At 41.0% G+C, this 17,986-nt stretch overlaps 1 protein-coding gene across 3 annotated transcripts; it reads right to left on the bottom strand.

Moving 5' to 3' along the window:
* Window positions 1–1,476: 1,476 nt before the first annotated feature.
* On the bottom strand, window positions 1,477–17,611 carry LOC126394032 (melanopsin-A-like). Of its 3 annotated transcripts, XM_050050573.1 has the most exons (10): window positions 17,206–17,611; window positions 16,614–17,089; window positions 14,604–14,737; window positions 13,697–13,900; window positions 10,925–11,096; window positions 10,593–10,754; window positions 7,899–8,006; window positions 7,574–7,736; window positions 5,731–5,877; window positions 1,477–5,639 (listed from the first exon to the last, which is right to left on the bottom strand). In XM_050050573.1, exons 2-10 carry the CDS (start codon window positions 16,778–16,780, stop codon window positions 5,241–5,243), a joined length of 1,656 nt encoding a protein of 551 aa, XP_049906530.1. In that variant the 5' UTR covers window positions 16,781–17,089; window positions 17,206–17,611; the 3' UTR covers window positions 1,477–5,240. The 3 variants fall into 3 exon arrangements, with proteins under 3 accessions (XP_049906530.1, XP_049906529.1, XP_049906531.1); XM_050050572.1 differs by having other exon boundaries at window positions 16,614–17,611; XM_050050574.1 differs by lacking the exon at window positions 13,697–13,900 and having other exon boundaries at window positions 16,614–17,611.
* Between the last annotated feature and the right edge of the window lie 375 nt (window positions 17,612–17,986).

A 17,986-nucleotide genomic window follows, 5' to 3' on the forward strand; every position in this document is an offset into this window, starting at 1 on the left:
GGGGACCATTGTTCTGCATCCAAAATGTAGAAAAGTCTGCTGTGACAAAAGCATGTAAATGATGCCCCAGTTATAGACTATCAATTTCTTTCTCCTGCAAAAGCTGAGACAGCCAGATCAATTCAAACTTCTACTGAGACTGGATTACATTAAGTTTCTTGAAGGAACACACTCACGTGACGTAGCAGCATAGGGTTATACATGTGGTTTATTTGGACACGTAAGTGTTCAGTAAAATCAGTTTATTTACCAGAAAATGGGCAAAATGACTTTAAAATCACGACTTTAATGAATGTGGTATATGGCTGGTAAAACCATCTGACATTACTTTCTCACAAAAACAACAATTACCGTATTTGATCATAGTTGATCTGCACATGTAGGGAAATGTACATACAGTACTTGTAGAGCCAGCAGTTTTTTGCAGCAAAGCAGTCTTCCAGTTTGGAGTTTTGCACAGGTTTCTTAATATTGAGCACATGATTTTGATGAAAACAAATCCCAGTCTAAACATTATTAAAGTATCATGACTTCATACTCAGTATTTCTCTTCAGCTGGCTGCAAATATGCTGAAAATGAATGTATAAACTTTATTGTATCTGCAGAAAGTACAGTATGTCTGAGGCATGGTCACAGTAGCACAAAAAAAGAAAAGCAGCAGCAAACAGCATCTCAATAAAAAAATCGAATCATGTAATCATCAGTGTGGCATGAAAAACATGGACAGGGAGCCTCGTAGCTCATCTGCTGGAGTGTGTGCAAAGGCTGAGCTTTTACCGCAGCAGTGCAGGTTGGCTGTCAAACTAATGGGAGAAGTTTTTTGTTTCAGCACTGGAGAAAATCTCTGGGAGAATGTTCAGAATGCTCAACCACAGTCTGCTGGTAAAAACTTAGGCTACTTGCCCACAAATCTGAGAAGGGCCATCCAGTCCAGTGTTAGTGAAACTGAGAAACTGTGGAAGGAGGAAGAGTGATTCATCAGGTTAAAGGTCACACTGTTGCCCCTACAATAACACTAACAGCTGCCTCTCACTCTTATCTGTTTAATTTAACATAATAAATACTAACATAACCCCAAATAACACAGAGCACTTAAAGGAACAGTGTGTAAGACTTATTTAAGGGAATTTAGGGCATCAAGCAGTGAGGACTGCAGATTGCATCCAGCTGAAACGTCTCCCGATTAGAATTCCTTCAGTGCTGAATTATCTGCAGAGGTATCTTCCTCTCCAAAAAAAAAAAGAAAGAAAGAAAGAAATGTGAATGTCCCTATCTAGAACCAGTGTTTGGTGTCTCTGCTTTGGCCTAGAGAAACATGTGGAAACATGATGGTGCAATGTAGTGATCTCTGCGGACGAGGACCTGGTCCATATAAACAGCTCACTGTAAGGTAACAAAAACACTACAGTTCTTATTTTCAGGTGAGTATACACTAAAGAAAACATACATATTCTCTGATTTCTGGTAATATATCCCCCTGACTCTTTCACACTGGACTTTAATGTGGTATGAGATTAAAATTATTATGCAAGTGACCTTCAGTGGGCCATGTGAGGAGTTTTTTCTCGTCCCTGCCTGTCCATATGGCACTTACAGCTGCACCAACTGTCATTCACTGATGATGGATCACTGTGCGTTCAACTTCAGCCCCAAAATTTTGTAACATGCTCTCTTACCTTCATACTCTCCTTTATTTCCACATACACTGATTTACAGTTTTGCTAGATGACAACATGAAGATAAATAGGTAGATAGATCAAAATCAAACACTCAGTTTCATCAGTATGAATCATCTTGTCCTCTCACCGCTCATGTGCTGCAGACTTAAACTAAATATAGAACACTGTATTACTAAATGTCATTAAGCAGGTACACAAAATATCAGGCCAGTGGTTTTGGCTGATCTGTTTTCTGCATGAAGAGAAGAGAAATAATCACTAAGTAATCACCTAGTACAAATATTTATCTCACAAGGACTGTCTCTGAATTGTTTAATGTGGAAGTGTACTTCACCTCAACCACAGTCAATTGGGCATAACCAGAATCTCTTTGTTTCACCATACACCATGTGGAAGAAATAAAGAATTGAGTAAACGTTGGCATCAAATGTGCTAAAGTCTTTTGTTATTAAATGTAATCTGGGGTTTTGTAATCAGTGAAATATCTGTGTAATCGTGTCTACTCTCCTCAGATTGATGAAAATGTGACAAAAGGTTGATTCAGAAAGTTTAATCAGCACATGAACTAACATGAAAACTGCTCCTCCAACTTTTCCTCAACATCGTTGCCTCATATTGTTATAAAACCAAGAGATGCACGAGTATCAAATGTTAAAACACAGATGACACCGACATCACACCAAAGGTTGAACATAACTGTGAATTAAGAGCTACTTTTTCTTTTAACTTGCAGTATTTGCTGCTGTGTAGGCTACTGCAAATTAGTCTGGAATGATTACACTTGTTAGGAATAGAAAAATATTAGCTAGTTAAAGAGGGTAAAACTGGACAATATTTCGTGTTTTGCACCAGGACACAGCTGTCTTTCAACAAGTTAGTAAATTATGTCACAAGAATGGTTCAGGGCGTCCAGTAGCTCAGTGGGCAGAGTGGGTGTCCCATTCACAAAGGGAATGTCCCTGCCACAGCAGCTGTAGGGCTTGATTCCAGCCCATGCTGTCTTTCCCTTCTTCATGCTTGAAACTGTCCTGTCAGTCAAGGCAAAAAAAGCCTCAAAAATAATATTAACAACAACAAAAAAAAAGGTTGTTGTCCGCTTATTTGCCCGTGAGAGATGTTGAGCTCGGCTTGGTAAACTTGGCACTGTAAAATATGTTTTGGATCTTGATGGCTGTTTTGCTCTCGGATTTTACATTTTTCATGGCCAGTGCAAAGATTTTGTTGGTGCCTCCACGTCAAGGTTTATCATGTACACTGAGAAGAGGATGGGCACACGAACGCAAAACCAAACAAGCATCACCGGCTATCTAGCCTAACACGCACAAGTGGATAGGTTCAAGTGGCCCTCAAGCCCAACAGTTCTTCTTACAGTACGTAATACAATCTTTTTTTTTCAAAGTTCAAGCAACTCTTCATTAAACTCCACTGTATCAACACTTAACTAGTCTGAAGTACAGTGTTGTACTCAAGGATTTTGCAATGTTGTGAACGCAACAAGTAATGCAAATTCAGCCAATCCCCCTGAATTATGCGCAACCTTGCAATTTCGCAGTCACCGCAACTTTACCGCAAATTTGACTATTTAAAAGCGGTAAAATATCATTTTGCTACTACTGCGAGACCAGAGCTTTGTGACTTAAGTCACAGTCACACAGTGGCAGGGCTAACTGTTAGCATCACACAGCTAACGTTACCAAATGGTTATTAAGAGGTTGACAGCTGTTTTGCGGTTGGTTGGTTGAGTTGCTGCTAACAGCTCAGTGTCAGCTGTTAGCTGCTGCAGAGTCTTGGCCCAAGCAGGAAAATATGACGAGTAGTAATGAGATCACAGTGTGCTGCGCCAACTTGTGCTAACAATGCAGAGAGTGCAGGAGGAGAGCCTTTCGTGGGCAAAGTCCTTCAGCACTGTGTTGAACAGCAGCGTCGAACAGCGGCAACAACATCCCAAACCCCCCAAACTATTATAAACAGATTCTAATTCTGTGGGAAACACTGAATGCTCATAACAATATGCTCTGAATGTGAGACAGCAGCAAAACAATTTTTGCAATTAAAAAAAAAAAAAAAAATTTCAAAAACATGCCTTGCAATTTTATAAGAAAAGCTGCTGTGAAATCAGGCACGTCAGGTCACAGCAATAATGAAAACAGCCCGCAGAAATCATGTGCTCCCATTAAACAACCATTCTCGTGACATCACCAATTATGGCTTGTTGAAAAATGCCTTGCTGGTGAAAAAGTGAAATACTATCTACTTTTCTGGAAAATCTAGGTGGATGTCAAGTTCATTTTAGTGTCATATCTTCCCTTAAATAAAAATCAAACAAACCACAGTTATACTGTTCAGTGTTTCATCTCCACTTTAAGAGCAAGAGGAGACAACATTCATCGACTGGAGTAATTCAGAAAGCGCCATAAATTAACCATCCAAAAATAATAATAATAAAATGAACACAGTTTTCACCAAACATCTTTGGTCATGCGTGTACTGAATATAAACTGAATACATTTAAATCACACTCACTCTGATCACTGGAAACAACACTGCAGCATTCACAAGCAACAAAAGCAGTACAATAAAGTTTGTTTTTGTTTATATGAGTAGGAATAGTCCAGGGGAACAGTGGAACAAATCACAGTGTCCACACAATACATGAGACATAATAAAGTCACCACAAAGAAAATTTTAAAAGTTCATTGTTTTATGAGACACATTTAACTCCGCCTCAGCCTCCTGACCAGTATGAACAGCCCCACGCTTTCATTACACCGCTGTCTCACTGCTAATAAAAAGCTGGAGAGGCCCACACTGTCCAGAGGAACTAGGCTGCTACCACGAGACGAGAACTGAATATATATACTTTATAAAAACATCCTCGCAACCTACAATGGCTGTCCTTGCTTACAGTTGTTTTAGGACTAAGAATGAGCAGAAATCTTGCTTTTTTTGGGTCACATTTTTCCCCATTAAGGTGGATAATAAACCATTGTTCTTTCTTTGAACTGGTCTGGTTTCAGATGCAAATGTCTTCTCTTCAAGTCTCCTGCAGAAAATCCATGAAGTGCCTAAATGAATTACAATATAAACATTTCAGTTCAAAACTTCACATCACAGTTTCAAAATCTTTGGCTTGAGTAGCTAAACTAAGGATCCAGCATGTCAAGCTTGGCCCCCAAATCATGAGAATACGTTGTTACACTGTCATTTTTGAGGGATCTAACAAAAATATGCTGCAGTCCATGCTGCTCCTCAGGGTGCACCTGCCCCTGCCAAAATCTGACAAATACTGCACACTGCATACCACAACCAGGTCATGCTGTTTCATTTTACATACCAACGTTTCTTCTGCACTCCAGTTATCTAAGCAACAGAGTGGCATGGATCTACAGGATGAGTCAACAAGCAGAAACAGATTGTAAATGGTTCAGTTCAGTGGATGATTATTTTGTCCACAGCCTGGAGAGAAGAGCATTGTGTGGTCTGTGGTGACAAATATAGTTAATAATATAGCTTCAGTGGAAAAAAAATACGAGGGTTATTATTGTTCAGCGAGCAGTTGGTCAAGAGAGAAGCTCCACCGCCTCAAAGACTTCAGATGAGAAGTTCAGGCTGACAAAAACATTGTTCTCCATCGCCTCGACACTGTCTTCTAAGCAGACGCTGTCATGCTTGATGAGGCTGCTCTCAGACGTGGGGCTGATGACGATAATGCGAGGGACACCCTGAGGCGACCTGGGGTCAGTGCACTTGATTTTTCCAAAATTCAGAGAGTCAAAAGAGTCGCTCTTGTGGCAGTCGCTGATGCTGCCTTTCTTCTCCCGTGCATCTGAAATCTCATTGGTCAGACTCTGGCTGCGCTTCCTGGTGAGGACCAGTAGGGGGAGAGTGGCGACTGTGAGGGAGGTGGAAACCAGTTCATGGTCACGGTTGTTCAATGATTCATTCATGGTGGACGGGTGCTGGCAATGTGAAAAAAAACAAACAGTTTCCTTAATAACTCCAAACATATCTGATTTGATGTCATACTTTTCTTGTATTGTGTTTCCTCACCTTCTCTGCTAGCTGAGTCTTGGTGGTCCTCCACTCTAATTGTTTCTTATAGGACCTGCCTCTCGAAGACTGTCTGTATGATGGCAGGCTTCTGAAGGAAGCACCTGACTTCCTTCCCAAAGGCTCCATCTCTACATCCCTTAATACCTTTAAGAAAGAACAGAATTGATGTGTGCTGAGCTAAAATAATAAGATGACCTTACCTCAACACGTAGTTTAATTTCAGGTAAAAGGTTAAACATGAACAAGTTTCTCTGAGAGCGAAACTCAAGAAACTAAAGCAACAGAATGATAACCTTTACATAATATGGTGATGGTCAAGCTCGGTAAGGTTCACATTTACTGTACGTCTTGTAATGGCACTGGACACGGCTCATAGAAGATGTTAAAATAATTATACCATGCAACAAGGTTTCAGTTGTAGATGATCTCATGAATAATAAAAGCAAGTGAAGATTCTGGGCTTTATCTTGGATTGTATTTAGCTTTTAGCCTGTTATGAAAAACTTCTTTTCTGATTCTGTCCCAAACAGTAAGGCCATGTTTACATAAAAATGATCCGCTGAAAACGGAATTGTTTCTCATTTTCGTGTTGAAATAAGTTCTGCATTCAGACGACAACGTGACATTGATACGCAAAAATGACCAAAAATGCTGCAGTATACATGCCAGGCCAGTAGTTGGCGGTGTGACTTTGCAATGAAACAACACACGCCTGTGCACATGCACTTCCTTCTACAGAGCGGTGATGTATAAACAAACAAAATGGCAACCGCACAAACGTTTGTCTGGACGGACGACGAGGTGGAGTTGATACAGTAAATCTTAAAACACTTTGCTGGAGAAGCGTTGATAAATTCAGTAGGGTGAGCAGCACAAACAGAGCTCCGGAGTCCGCCATTGTTGTTGTTGGGATGGTTGACTTTTTTGCGCATGCCTAGTGACTGGAAGCGTAATGCAGATGTGCGAAAAGTCTCTGTTTTCAGAGGGACTGCATATTGCAAGTTTACATGACAACAGCGATGGTGCTGTTTCCAAAAAAATGAACGTTGTGTTTTCAGGCACCCAAAACACTGCTGTCATGTAAACGATTAGCCAAAACGCAATTTAAGTTTACTGTTCTCAGTTGAAATTGTTGTCGTATAAACAGGACCTAAATCAGCTGTTTTGAACACTCAGAAAATGTCCAGTGTTTTTTATTAAAACATCAATTCCTTTAAAAATATTTTGCTCATGCAGTCGCTCTTTGCAATATATTAGGCCACCTGTGCCAAGCATATTTCTGGAGGAAAATGTTTTTGCACATATGCAATGGTATGAGGTCCTATCCCATAAAATTTTGAGCATGAAACACTGATTTTCCTGCATTCTGGTGTATTTTTTTTTACACCAATTTGTGCCTTTTCTGCATTAATTTAAAGTGGAAATGTATCTATTTTTGTCAGAATATATTAAATAACAAAAGCACATGTTCTTTTTTTTGGTTTGTTTTTTATAAGGGTATATATTTTTGGGCTTTTTGCCTTAAATTGATGAGACAGGGTGAGTGTGGAGGGAGAAGAGAGACAGATGATGACATGCAGTGAAGGGCCACAGGCTGGAATTGAATCCAGGGAGGCTGCGGCAAGGACATCGCCTTTGTATATGGGATGCCCACTCTACCTACTGAGCTACGGGGCGCCCCATGAATGCACATGTTAAGTATTGAGGGTGGACATGTCCCCTGTGTCCTGGCTCCACGAAATAACGCCAGTGACATCAGAATTCTTATGATTAACTCATTGATAGTCAATAAAAGCCATCTTATAGGACAACAAAATACAGGTTTTAAAGAAAAGATTACCATGTCAGAGGAAGCTGAAATGAAGTGAGTCCTTGATGCTGTGGACTGTCTGCTAATGATGGAGTCCCTGTACGAGGACTCGCTGATGGAGGAGGAGATGCACTCCTTCCGAGGAGTGGGAGACAGAAACCACAAGCAGGGAAACTTCTCTGCCAGAGTCATCCTGATAAAACACACAACAACAGGAAAACATGGATACCCTCACTTTATTTTGAAGTCTTGTAAAATCAGATATGAACTGTGACTTCCAATACAAGATATAATATGGGATGATAAAGAGAGTGAAGGTAAGACAGAAACACAATGACACTGATTCATCATTTACCTGTATTTGTTGTGTATGATAGCATAGATGAAAGGGTTGTAGATGGTGGAGGCTTTTGCTATGATTGCAGGGACAGCCTTGGAGTATGGTGACAGGATGTTTGCATGCCTGAATAAACAAAGAACAACAGCAGTTTGAACAAAATATGTTTATCTTGTAGTCCTTTGTTGGTAGCGTGACAACACCACATGCCCACCGCAACCCAAAGTTCCCTTTATCTTTCAATATTTTGTAACATAATGAAGGGGCATATTGGATCAGGGATTAACTAAAAAGTACCAGCTGCCACAGAGTGGTGGTTCAGTCCATCTGATCGTGTGTGTCTGTGTGTGTTTGTGTGTGTGTGAGGATAACTTTCCTCTGTGAATGAGCAAGGAAAAGATGTGATTTTAGAGTTACATAACTACACCTCATCCTTCTGTATGTCCCAGGAGAGACATGTGGTTTGGTGAATGTTGTGATAGGTTAGATAAGGACATATGAGCAACCTCACCGTCTGTTGTATGTCACTCATACTTGGCCTTTGGCTGACACAACATTATGTAATGACATATTCTACGCCATTTTGGGGAGATTTTTATCCAAATAACCAGCACGCCGTCCATACTCCAAGTCAGAGTGGACCATGGCGGTTATTGGACGTTAATACGACATGTCTGCTGCACGTGGGTTTCCTCAATGTTTCAAGCTGAACCTCATTTAATTCTTAAAAAAGGGGCTCTATGCAAAATTAAAAGCAAATGATTTCTCTGGACACAGTTGTCAACATGGAGGTGGGTGAGCTAGTGGCTAGAAGCTAATTGTGCTAACTCTATAAACAGTGCTTAACACATGGCAACAGTGCTGTCAGAGCTAACAGTGAGTAACCCATAGGGGAACCGGGGTGTGGGCGTTGCACCTCCATGACGACGATGCCACCCCAATATCAGAAGTAACTGCTTTGTAAGTGCAGTGCAAAGTCGCAGCAATGAGCTAGCCAGTGGGATATACACGCATATTAATGCATGTATGGACGGACCAACTTAACACACTTTACAACACACGCAGGGGTAGTGTGCCTTCATTTCTACTTGGGACACCATTACTCCACTATATCTTTACATAGCAAATAGTTGCTTACTGCCATATTAATGTTCGTAATGGCCACCTACAGAACCTTTAAAGAAGCAGGCACATAGAATATGATAAGATCAAGAAGCAATGGAAAGACAGAAGAGAAAGACACTGTTCCCATACTTTTTGCAAAAAATCTGTCAGCTCTAATGCAACAGTTTGCTGCTCACTGACAATGCATTACTGCACGTCATCTATCATAAAATAAACTAATGCCCAGTGTGTATGTTTCTTAAGATATACACAGTAATTCACACTTTAAGATCTAGGCAAAGAGAGCATTTTCAGGACTCTAGTGGAAAAATGGAAATTAATTTAAAACTTTGAATGGATTCTCTATAGACATGTATTTAGTGCAGTGGTTCCCAATTGGTGGGTCACGGTCCAAAAGTGAGTCACAGGTGCATTCTGAATGGACCGCAAGTGACTCGGGAACTTGTCAAATTTGCTAAAAACAGTCTTAATTTTTGAAGTACAGTGAATTTCCAGCACAGAGCTTTTAATCTGAAGTGCCGTTTCCCGCTGTAGAGTGAGAGACTAACCAACAGCTACTTGACAGAGACAGTAAACTAGCTCAATGACATGGCCAAACACAAGCGTGAGGCTGAATGTATTGAATTTTGTGGACTTTGGACTAATGACTAAGGAGAAATCTGGACCCTGTGGCTGCACCAGTTTGGAACCACTGGTTTAGTGCATGCAGGACAGCAGAAACCTTCTTCTGTTTAAACCACATCATGGAGGTTGTAAACCCAACTACAAGTGCTGCTGTTGTACCTCCTCCACCACAGCTTTTCCATTTAAAATTTATTGAGCAACATGTTTAGCATGTTAACATGAGGAGCACGCTACACTGCACATAAAGAATATCTCTGGTATCACTGAAAACTCTTTCAGCAGGTACAGAGAGTGTGTGCTCAAATGGCGTGAGAAGCAATGGACAGTGTTACCTCAAAATAGGGAAGGCATTATATCAGATTTTCACCACACGGGTATCTTGTCTGAGAGAATTTCACGATAACAATATTATTGCAATTTTTGAAGACATTTTTGAAAAAAAAAAAGTTTTAAATTCATGTTTTACTTTGTTTACTAGCCATGGAAGCTATGGAAAGAACGAGATTTAAGAGGATTTAAGGGGCACCAGATTATTTACATGATATTATTAGAAGTGTATTAACATGATATCAATATTTCATTTTTTAAATATCACACAACACTCCAACAGTCAAGTGAAATGTGTCTCCCCCTCAGCCACGGTGTCTGTGTGTTGTGTGTTTACTAGTTAGTTGCATGGACTGTAAATACTTTGGGATTTTGTCATATTCATTAATTTTTCATCATGTGTCTAACAATGTCCCTTGTACATACACTGAGCACACACTGATTACACCGTCCTAACCATTACTTCACTGACAATGGGCCATTATATGTATATTGAAAAGTGACTGGTTGGAGTCTTCACAGAGCACTGATCAACATAGCAGAGTTGTTGATAAAGGTACATGCAAAAGACACAGAATAGAAACACACTAAAAACCATTACAGTGAAAACATTTTAATCAATGAAAGAAGTCTTACCCTGCCCAGGAAATCAGTGTGACACAGGCATACGGTGACCAGGAGAGGACATAAACCACAATGACGACAAATGCGATCTTCGCCAACTTCCACTCGCTCCTCAGAGACTTCTGCTGGATCAGGGTGGATTTCCTCACCTGAGTGCCCAGACGCTCGACCTCCCTGTAGGTGGAGCAGCATGGAGGAGGTAGTTAAAGAGAGAGCTGGACCCCAAAGCGAATTCTTTAAGAGTCTGAATATTCACTTCTTCAGATATACTATTCATACAGTGTGACAGCAGTTTGGGGCTTAACATACACATACTACATACACATATGTAAGAGTTAGAGTACCTGCCAGTCTTGCGTATGGCCAGAAACATAAAGAGATAGCAGTAAAAGATGATTCCCAGTGGAATGAAGAAAACAAAACAGCACAGCATCATAGTGTAGCTCCTATTGGCCAATGTGTACGTGACGTAATCCCATGTGCAAGATGTCATCAGGCCCTCCGGGATATAGGAGCCTAAAATGGTGAGAGAACATCAGGAAGTAAAATATCGGGTGAAACATCAATGGTTCTGCATTTTGTTTGACATAAGCAGCCCAGTCGCCAAAAGGAAATATTCACGTTGCACGTCTACGCAAACCATGAACAGGCTACATTTGCACATTTTATAGAAATCTTGTCTTGAGTGATGACGTTTAAAAGTAGCGGGCTGATCCACAGCTGAAGTCCCCTGTTATTTTTGCTGCATGAGTTTTTCTACAGCAGGGCAGGTAAAATAGGTTTACCTGTTGGAGGTGAGCTGTTTGCAGAGGTGCAGTAAGAGCCTGTTGTCTGCAGTTCTTCATCAACATCTCACTGTGGCTGCTTGTGCTCTCACTCCCCCCCCCTGCCATATTATTAGACTTGTCTTAATTGAAGAGAAGCTGCTAAGAAAGTTCTGCTAATTCAGTAACACCACATTTCATTTCCTATAGATTCTTCACAATAAAATCCCCCCCCCTTATTTTGGTATGTATAAACTTTTATTTTGAAGCACCAAATAAGGAAATGTTGAGCTTTCTAGTGACAATGGACAAAGGGTAATAGTAGGAGTAAGAAACCCTTTTTGTTTGGCACTGCCATGTTCTTATCTCTTGTTNCCCCCCCCCCCTGCCATATTATTAGACTTGTCTTAATTGAAGAGAAGCTGCTAAGAAAATTCTGCTAATTCAGTAACACCACATTTCATTTCCTAATTCTGCTAATTCAGTAACACCACATTTCATTTCCTATAGATTCTTCACAATAAAATCCCCCCCCCCTTATTTTGGTATGTATAAACTTTTATTTTGAAGCACCAAATAAGGAAATGTTGAGCTTTCTAGTGACAATGGACAAAGGGTAATAGTAGGAGTAAGAAACCCTTTTTGTTTGGCACTGCCATGTTCTTATCTCTTGTTTTGTATTGTTGAAGTTTACATTAGAAACTTGCTTTTGTTTCACGTTTGTTTTCGTTAGGTAAGTTTAGGGTCCATGAATATACTTTTGTTTGTTGTTTTGGGCACCACTCAACTCAGGAGTCAAATAAACTGCTGACTTTGTTGTCTAAAATAGCCCGTAGCTGGCATTCTTTGGGAGTGGGAAGAGTGGGGAGTCACAGCATGTTATGTCTACGTGCCCCTAGACCGGGGTCTTAACAATAAGCTGATTTTTGCAGCAGGATGTGGTGGGGGTGGTGGATGGCATAATACCTAAGTGAGATGCCTGTCAAAGTGCAGACCACTATTTGAAACCTACAACACTGGTTGTTAATCCTTTGAGTGTTTTTCCACGGGTATTTGTGGCATTGAACTGCACATCACAGCATTTCTTAGTAGCATTTGTGGCACATTACCTGACTTTTTTTCCACCAACACATTGGAGAGTTTCCTGCAGCCTTTGAGCCACAGAACCTGAGTGTTCTTGGCCGCTGTTTCCCAGTTGCTTTTGTGCTACCAAACGTAGATGTTTCACGCCAAAATGTGATCTTTTCCTAACCATAACCAAGTGACTTTGTGACTAAACCTAACCACACCATCACACCACACCATGTTATTTTCAACTACGAAACATTACAAAACTCCATCTTCCAAAGTCCATCATCTCTCACAATGACATGACTGTAACCACTGCTTCTAAAGGCTTGGCGAATGCAACTCTCTGTACCTGGGTGTCAGCCAGTCATCTTTGTCTCACCTGCAGCTGGTGCAGAATACTGCAGTGAGACTCCTCACTGGTGCCAGAAAAAGAGACAGCATTACACCAGCGCTAGCATACCTGCACTGGCTACCTGTCAAATACTGGATTGATTTTAAGGTTCTTTTATTTGTTTTTAAAGCCATACATGGGCTTGCCGCCCAGTATATTGCTTAACCTCTCTGCCCCTACTCCAACTCTCAACCTCTTAACATGGGCTTGCCGCCCAGTATATTGCTTAACCTCTCTGCCCCTACTCCAACTCTCAACCTCTTCGATTCTCAGAACAATGCCTTTTAACTGTCCCGTGATGGAGGCTGGTGGGTAAGGGAGATCGTGCCTTTGCGGTAGCTGCTCCAAAGCTCTGGAATAACCTTCCACTCTAAATCAAATGTCCACCCTCTATTGACACTTTCAAGACAAATCTTAAAACCTACATGTTGTCAATGGCCTTTGGTTGTTTATAGTGGTTTAAATATTTTAGTATTTTATAATCTTTTTTTACGTTACGAGTTATTCTGTTTTATATTTGTGTGTGTTATATTGTTATATTGATATGTATTTGTGTGTCATTCTTAAAATTTGTACAGTACTTTGGTCAGCTGTGGTTGTTTTTAAATGTGCCATGAAGTAGAGAAACAAAGTTTCAACGTACAAAATAATGTACAGATGTAATGTATCTCTGGTTTGCAAAAACATACAATAAGAACATTTTTTTCTGCCGACTGGATTGACTTCTTGCTTTGATGTGTATGTAAACGGAGATCAGTTACATTTATCCGAACATCAGGGGTTTTTTTACAGCACAGGTCATTGGCTTGTTTGTCTTAGACTCTCACATGTACATGTACATGTACATGTACAGCATGATAAGAAAACACATCCAGGTAGAGGAAACTCACTCCAGCCAACAAGAGGAGCCAGACTCCAAGCCAAAGAGTAAAGCCAGACCATGACGATGGCCAGGGCGGTTCTTCGCTTGGAGCCCCAGTGCATGGCCTGCAGAGGCTTGGTGATAACCATGTAACGGTCGATAGAGATGGCCAGTAGGTTGATCATGGAAGTGATGCCAAACAAGGCACCACAAAATGCGTACATCTTACAGCCTAAAGAGAAGGAACACACATATGAATGACAACCACAACAAGAGCAGAATCCTGTTTTATCCAACACATCCGATCTCGTCACATACCAACGGTTGGTCGTGGACTTTCCATGTCCAGATACCACGTGGAAGGTACCACGGGTGCACTGGTTGTTGATGCTCTGGTACGCCGCATCAAGTTATGTCTGTTACATGCATTGTCTTCTTTCAAAATACACTTCCGTTTCCACAGGAAATTTACTATTTACATACAGACGCTTTCAAAATGAATGCACTACGTCGGTACAACAATGCAAATTGACGTTTTTTTTCCTCCAGCAACTAACGCACGTGGTTGGGTTTAGGGAAAAAGAACAGGGTTTGGCTTTAGAATCTTACATCGCTCTCATGGGTGAAGTTTAATGTTTGTTGGACCCATCCACCACCCCTGCCACCCACCCTACTTGGACTTTCACTGCCTTAACCTTCGTTCTTGTCCCACTGCATTTCCCCCTGATGCCACCCAGCACTGTTAAATCATAACAGCAACCGGCAAAATATCATGCAGACGTTAAAGGATGGCTTTTTTCGTCAGTGTCTGACGCCACAAGTCACTGCCAAAGCGTTGGATTTCGACGACTTTGGAGTGAGACTGGGTTGGTTTTATCTCATGTGGTTTTGATGTAAAGATTCAGGCTCTATTAGAAAACAAAGAAGAATGTTACCCATTTCTCCAAACACCCATTCCTTGTAGAGACAGTTGATGAAGAAGATGGGGGACTGTGTGAAAGCCATGAGGAAGTCACTGACCGCCAGGTTCATGATGAAGTAGTTAGGCAGGTTACGGAGCTTCTTGTTACTACACACACACACACACACACACACACAGAGGAAGAAAAATAAGGGAAGTTTTGTGATCAGTGTGAAAAATATACACTTTTTTTGCCCTTTATTTTCTTTTAGTCAAAATCTGAGCTTCTGACTTCCTCTTAGTCACTGTATGACTAGGTGTACAGCCTATACATAATGTTCTAGAGATTTTGATTGAGATGTTAAAGAGCTAACGGAATTACTCAGGCATCTGTTAGCTTCTCCTTTGGCTGTGTGGTTTACCAAATGTCTGTCAGTCATGTCTTTTAAGGGAAAAAGGGTATGACTTTGGTTACACTTCTGCTGTATCTGTCAGTATCTTTGACTGCATAACTCAAGAACGGTTTAATTGTCAGCATGAATCAGTAATAATTTGTTTAACTGATCAACTCTGTGTGAAACTGCATTCGGGACAGCTTGATTAAGCAGCGTATTGACCTGCTGTCTGCCTCCACAGCTCTTAATTGATTAAACTCTGTTTCTGTGTCCGTCGAATTAAAAGTGGCTGTTCTCTAATTGAACGCCAAACAATCAGGTTTGGTGTGTGAGGTCATCCAGTTAACATGTTTGTGTCTGCTTTTGAGCATTTGTATGTGTGTTGTAGTGCTTGCCTGTTTTTATATCACTGCTGGTGGATCTGTATGTTTCGCTTCATTCCTGGAAAATCATCATATCGGGTGGCATCTCACTTGAAAGACATTGATCTCTCTCTCTCGCTGTGTGTGTGTGTGTGTGTGTGTGTGTGTGTGTGTGTGTGTGTGTGTGTGAATTTTCTTGGAACCCATAACATCATGTGCATTTCTGATTCAGTAAACACAAATTATCAGCACAACACAATGGAACCCATCTAATCTATCTTCAGTGATGGACAGATGGAATATAAAAGCTCCTGACAATCCCCAGCACGCGCACACACACGCACACACATACACAAAACTGTGTCTGTCTCTGACCCAGTTTCTTAACGTCAGTGGCACAACAACAGGTCAGTGGTGGTCCAAATTACACAATAAAAAAATGATGCCTCTTTGACTTCTCAAAGTACAAGTTTACATTTAAGAGTCACTCATATTGCAGAATGGCATTCATGTGAATATAAATGAACTGTGTGAACTTCACATCTGATTGTTGTGTGAATTTGACAGTAAAAAAAAATAAAAAAAATAAAAAAGGCATATTTTACTAATTCAAAAAGTACAACAATATAAAATCAATTTTTACACTGCTTGAAAATAATTACATTTGTGTAAAAGCACAGCAAAAAGCCTAAGTTGTGATCTTATATCATTTATGACCTTCTAGCTGCAATGCAGAAACATATTTTCATCAAAAATGCTGTTATAGTTTCACAATATTCAAGACAGAATGTGACACTTTTTCAGTACAGTACATTTCTCAATGATACAGGACAGATTTACTCCAGCGATGAACACCACACCTTTCTACTTTGTTGCCATGCAACTAAGATGATGTTTCATGCAGGGCACTAAGATGCAAAGATTATTTAACTGATAATCACCAGCTTTTTGAAAACCCCTTTGATCCTCTGGGGATATAAAGACGTGACAGATACTGACCCTCACTCTGCAGTGAATTAAAGACAGCAAAAAGCCTCTCCACTTTGATTGAAAGGTTGTTGCCTCCTAAATCAGACACATGAATGCATTTAAAACAGCCACAGGCGTCCCCTTACACATCCACACAACTCAGTCTTTCTGTCTGTCTCCAGCTCTGTGAGAATATAACATCTCTGAGTGATTACAGTATCCCCTCAGGGAATGCTCGGATTATATCCACTGAAAAGAACAGACAGACACTGTGACTCAACGTAAAGAAACAACAATAAACCACTCACACAGACCCACCTATAGAAGGCGAACATAACTAGCGCATTGCCAGTGATGCCCAGCGTCCCGATGACAAAGACGAATAAGGCGACGATGTAGTGAGCATGGTCAGGCACATCCACCTTGCTGAAGAAGCTGCTCTGGGTGTGTGCTTTCTCTGGCTCCATGCTCTCAGTGGACCACATGGTTCAAACACCTCATCAGGACTGCCAGCCTTGCAGGATGCACTGGGTTTACCAGTCTGTAAACTTTGCTTTGCTTCAGTCTTGCCTCCATAGTAGTATCATTTGCACAAGAGATGCAGGGGAGATTTGTGTTATGTTCTTTAGATCATGCTACACTGGGGTCTAGATGGATCAAAATTCACTTTACTGACTGGAGCTCTTGTTCTTCTTGTCATAAACCATCCATTTAGTACTATGTGCTAAATATAAGGGAGGAGGTTCACTTTATGAAGATGTGAGATGTCCATATCTTCACTTCTGGAGCAAAAGCTGAAAGAAAAAAGGAGCGATCCATACAAAATGAAGTGTTTCTTATGATGCAAAATGTTATGTCATTCAGAAAACATCTGTAGACAAATGTAGAATGTGAAAAAATTACTGTTCACCCAGTAGTATTAGATGCTACATCCACAGTCCACAGCCGCTCAGTCATTAGTTATCTCCAAATGTCCCTCAGAAGCAACATCCATGCTGATATTCCACTCTGCTGCAGTTCAACAACTTGTCCTCCACTTCATATCTCCAGTGTGATATTTGGGTTATGGAGTTGATAATGTACATCCAGTATATTAAGTCCCCCACTCGTTGCACATTGTCACTGTCCGTCCAATCAGTGTTAGCCTACAGCCTCTTCAGCCGTCACACCAGCTGTGTGCAACAAGCCCTGAATCAGTGGCCTGTCTCTGATTATCTTGCCAACTAGCGACTCCTAACCTCTCATCTCTCTCTCTCTATGTGTGTGTCTCTCACAGCCCTGCCCTCTTGTCACACTGTCTCTCTCTTTTCCTCAAACACACTGACTTCCTCCCCTCTCTCTCTCTCTCTCTCTCTCTCTGATCTCTCTGTCTCTCCCCTGCTCACCCTTCATGTAATACGGCCCAGCCCTGAGCTCTTACCCTTAAACTCCCACATTCTTACATAACGGACATAATGTTCACTAATACTACCAGCATTAACAGCCATTCTAGACTTTGTAAGCTGGACATGCACACGATCATGTATGTGCGTCACCTTTCATGTCCATTGAACCCAGCCAGCCTGCAACTCATTACAGCGGTCAATTCACGAGCTGACCGGTCTGTGAAACCTCTTGCATGCATGCGAGCGCTCATGCATGTTGCCTTGTCCAAACTGTGCACGCTCTGCCCTCATTGTGCCCAGTCACTG

The sequence above is a fragment of the Epinephelus moara genome, chromosome 8 (genome assembly GCF_006386435.1).
Source record: "Epinephelus moara isolate mb chromosome 8, YSFRI_EMoa_1.0, whole genome shotgun sequence".
NCBI lineage: Eukaryota > Metazoa > Chordata > Actinopteri > Perciformes > Serranidae > Epinephelus > Epinephelus moara.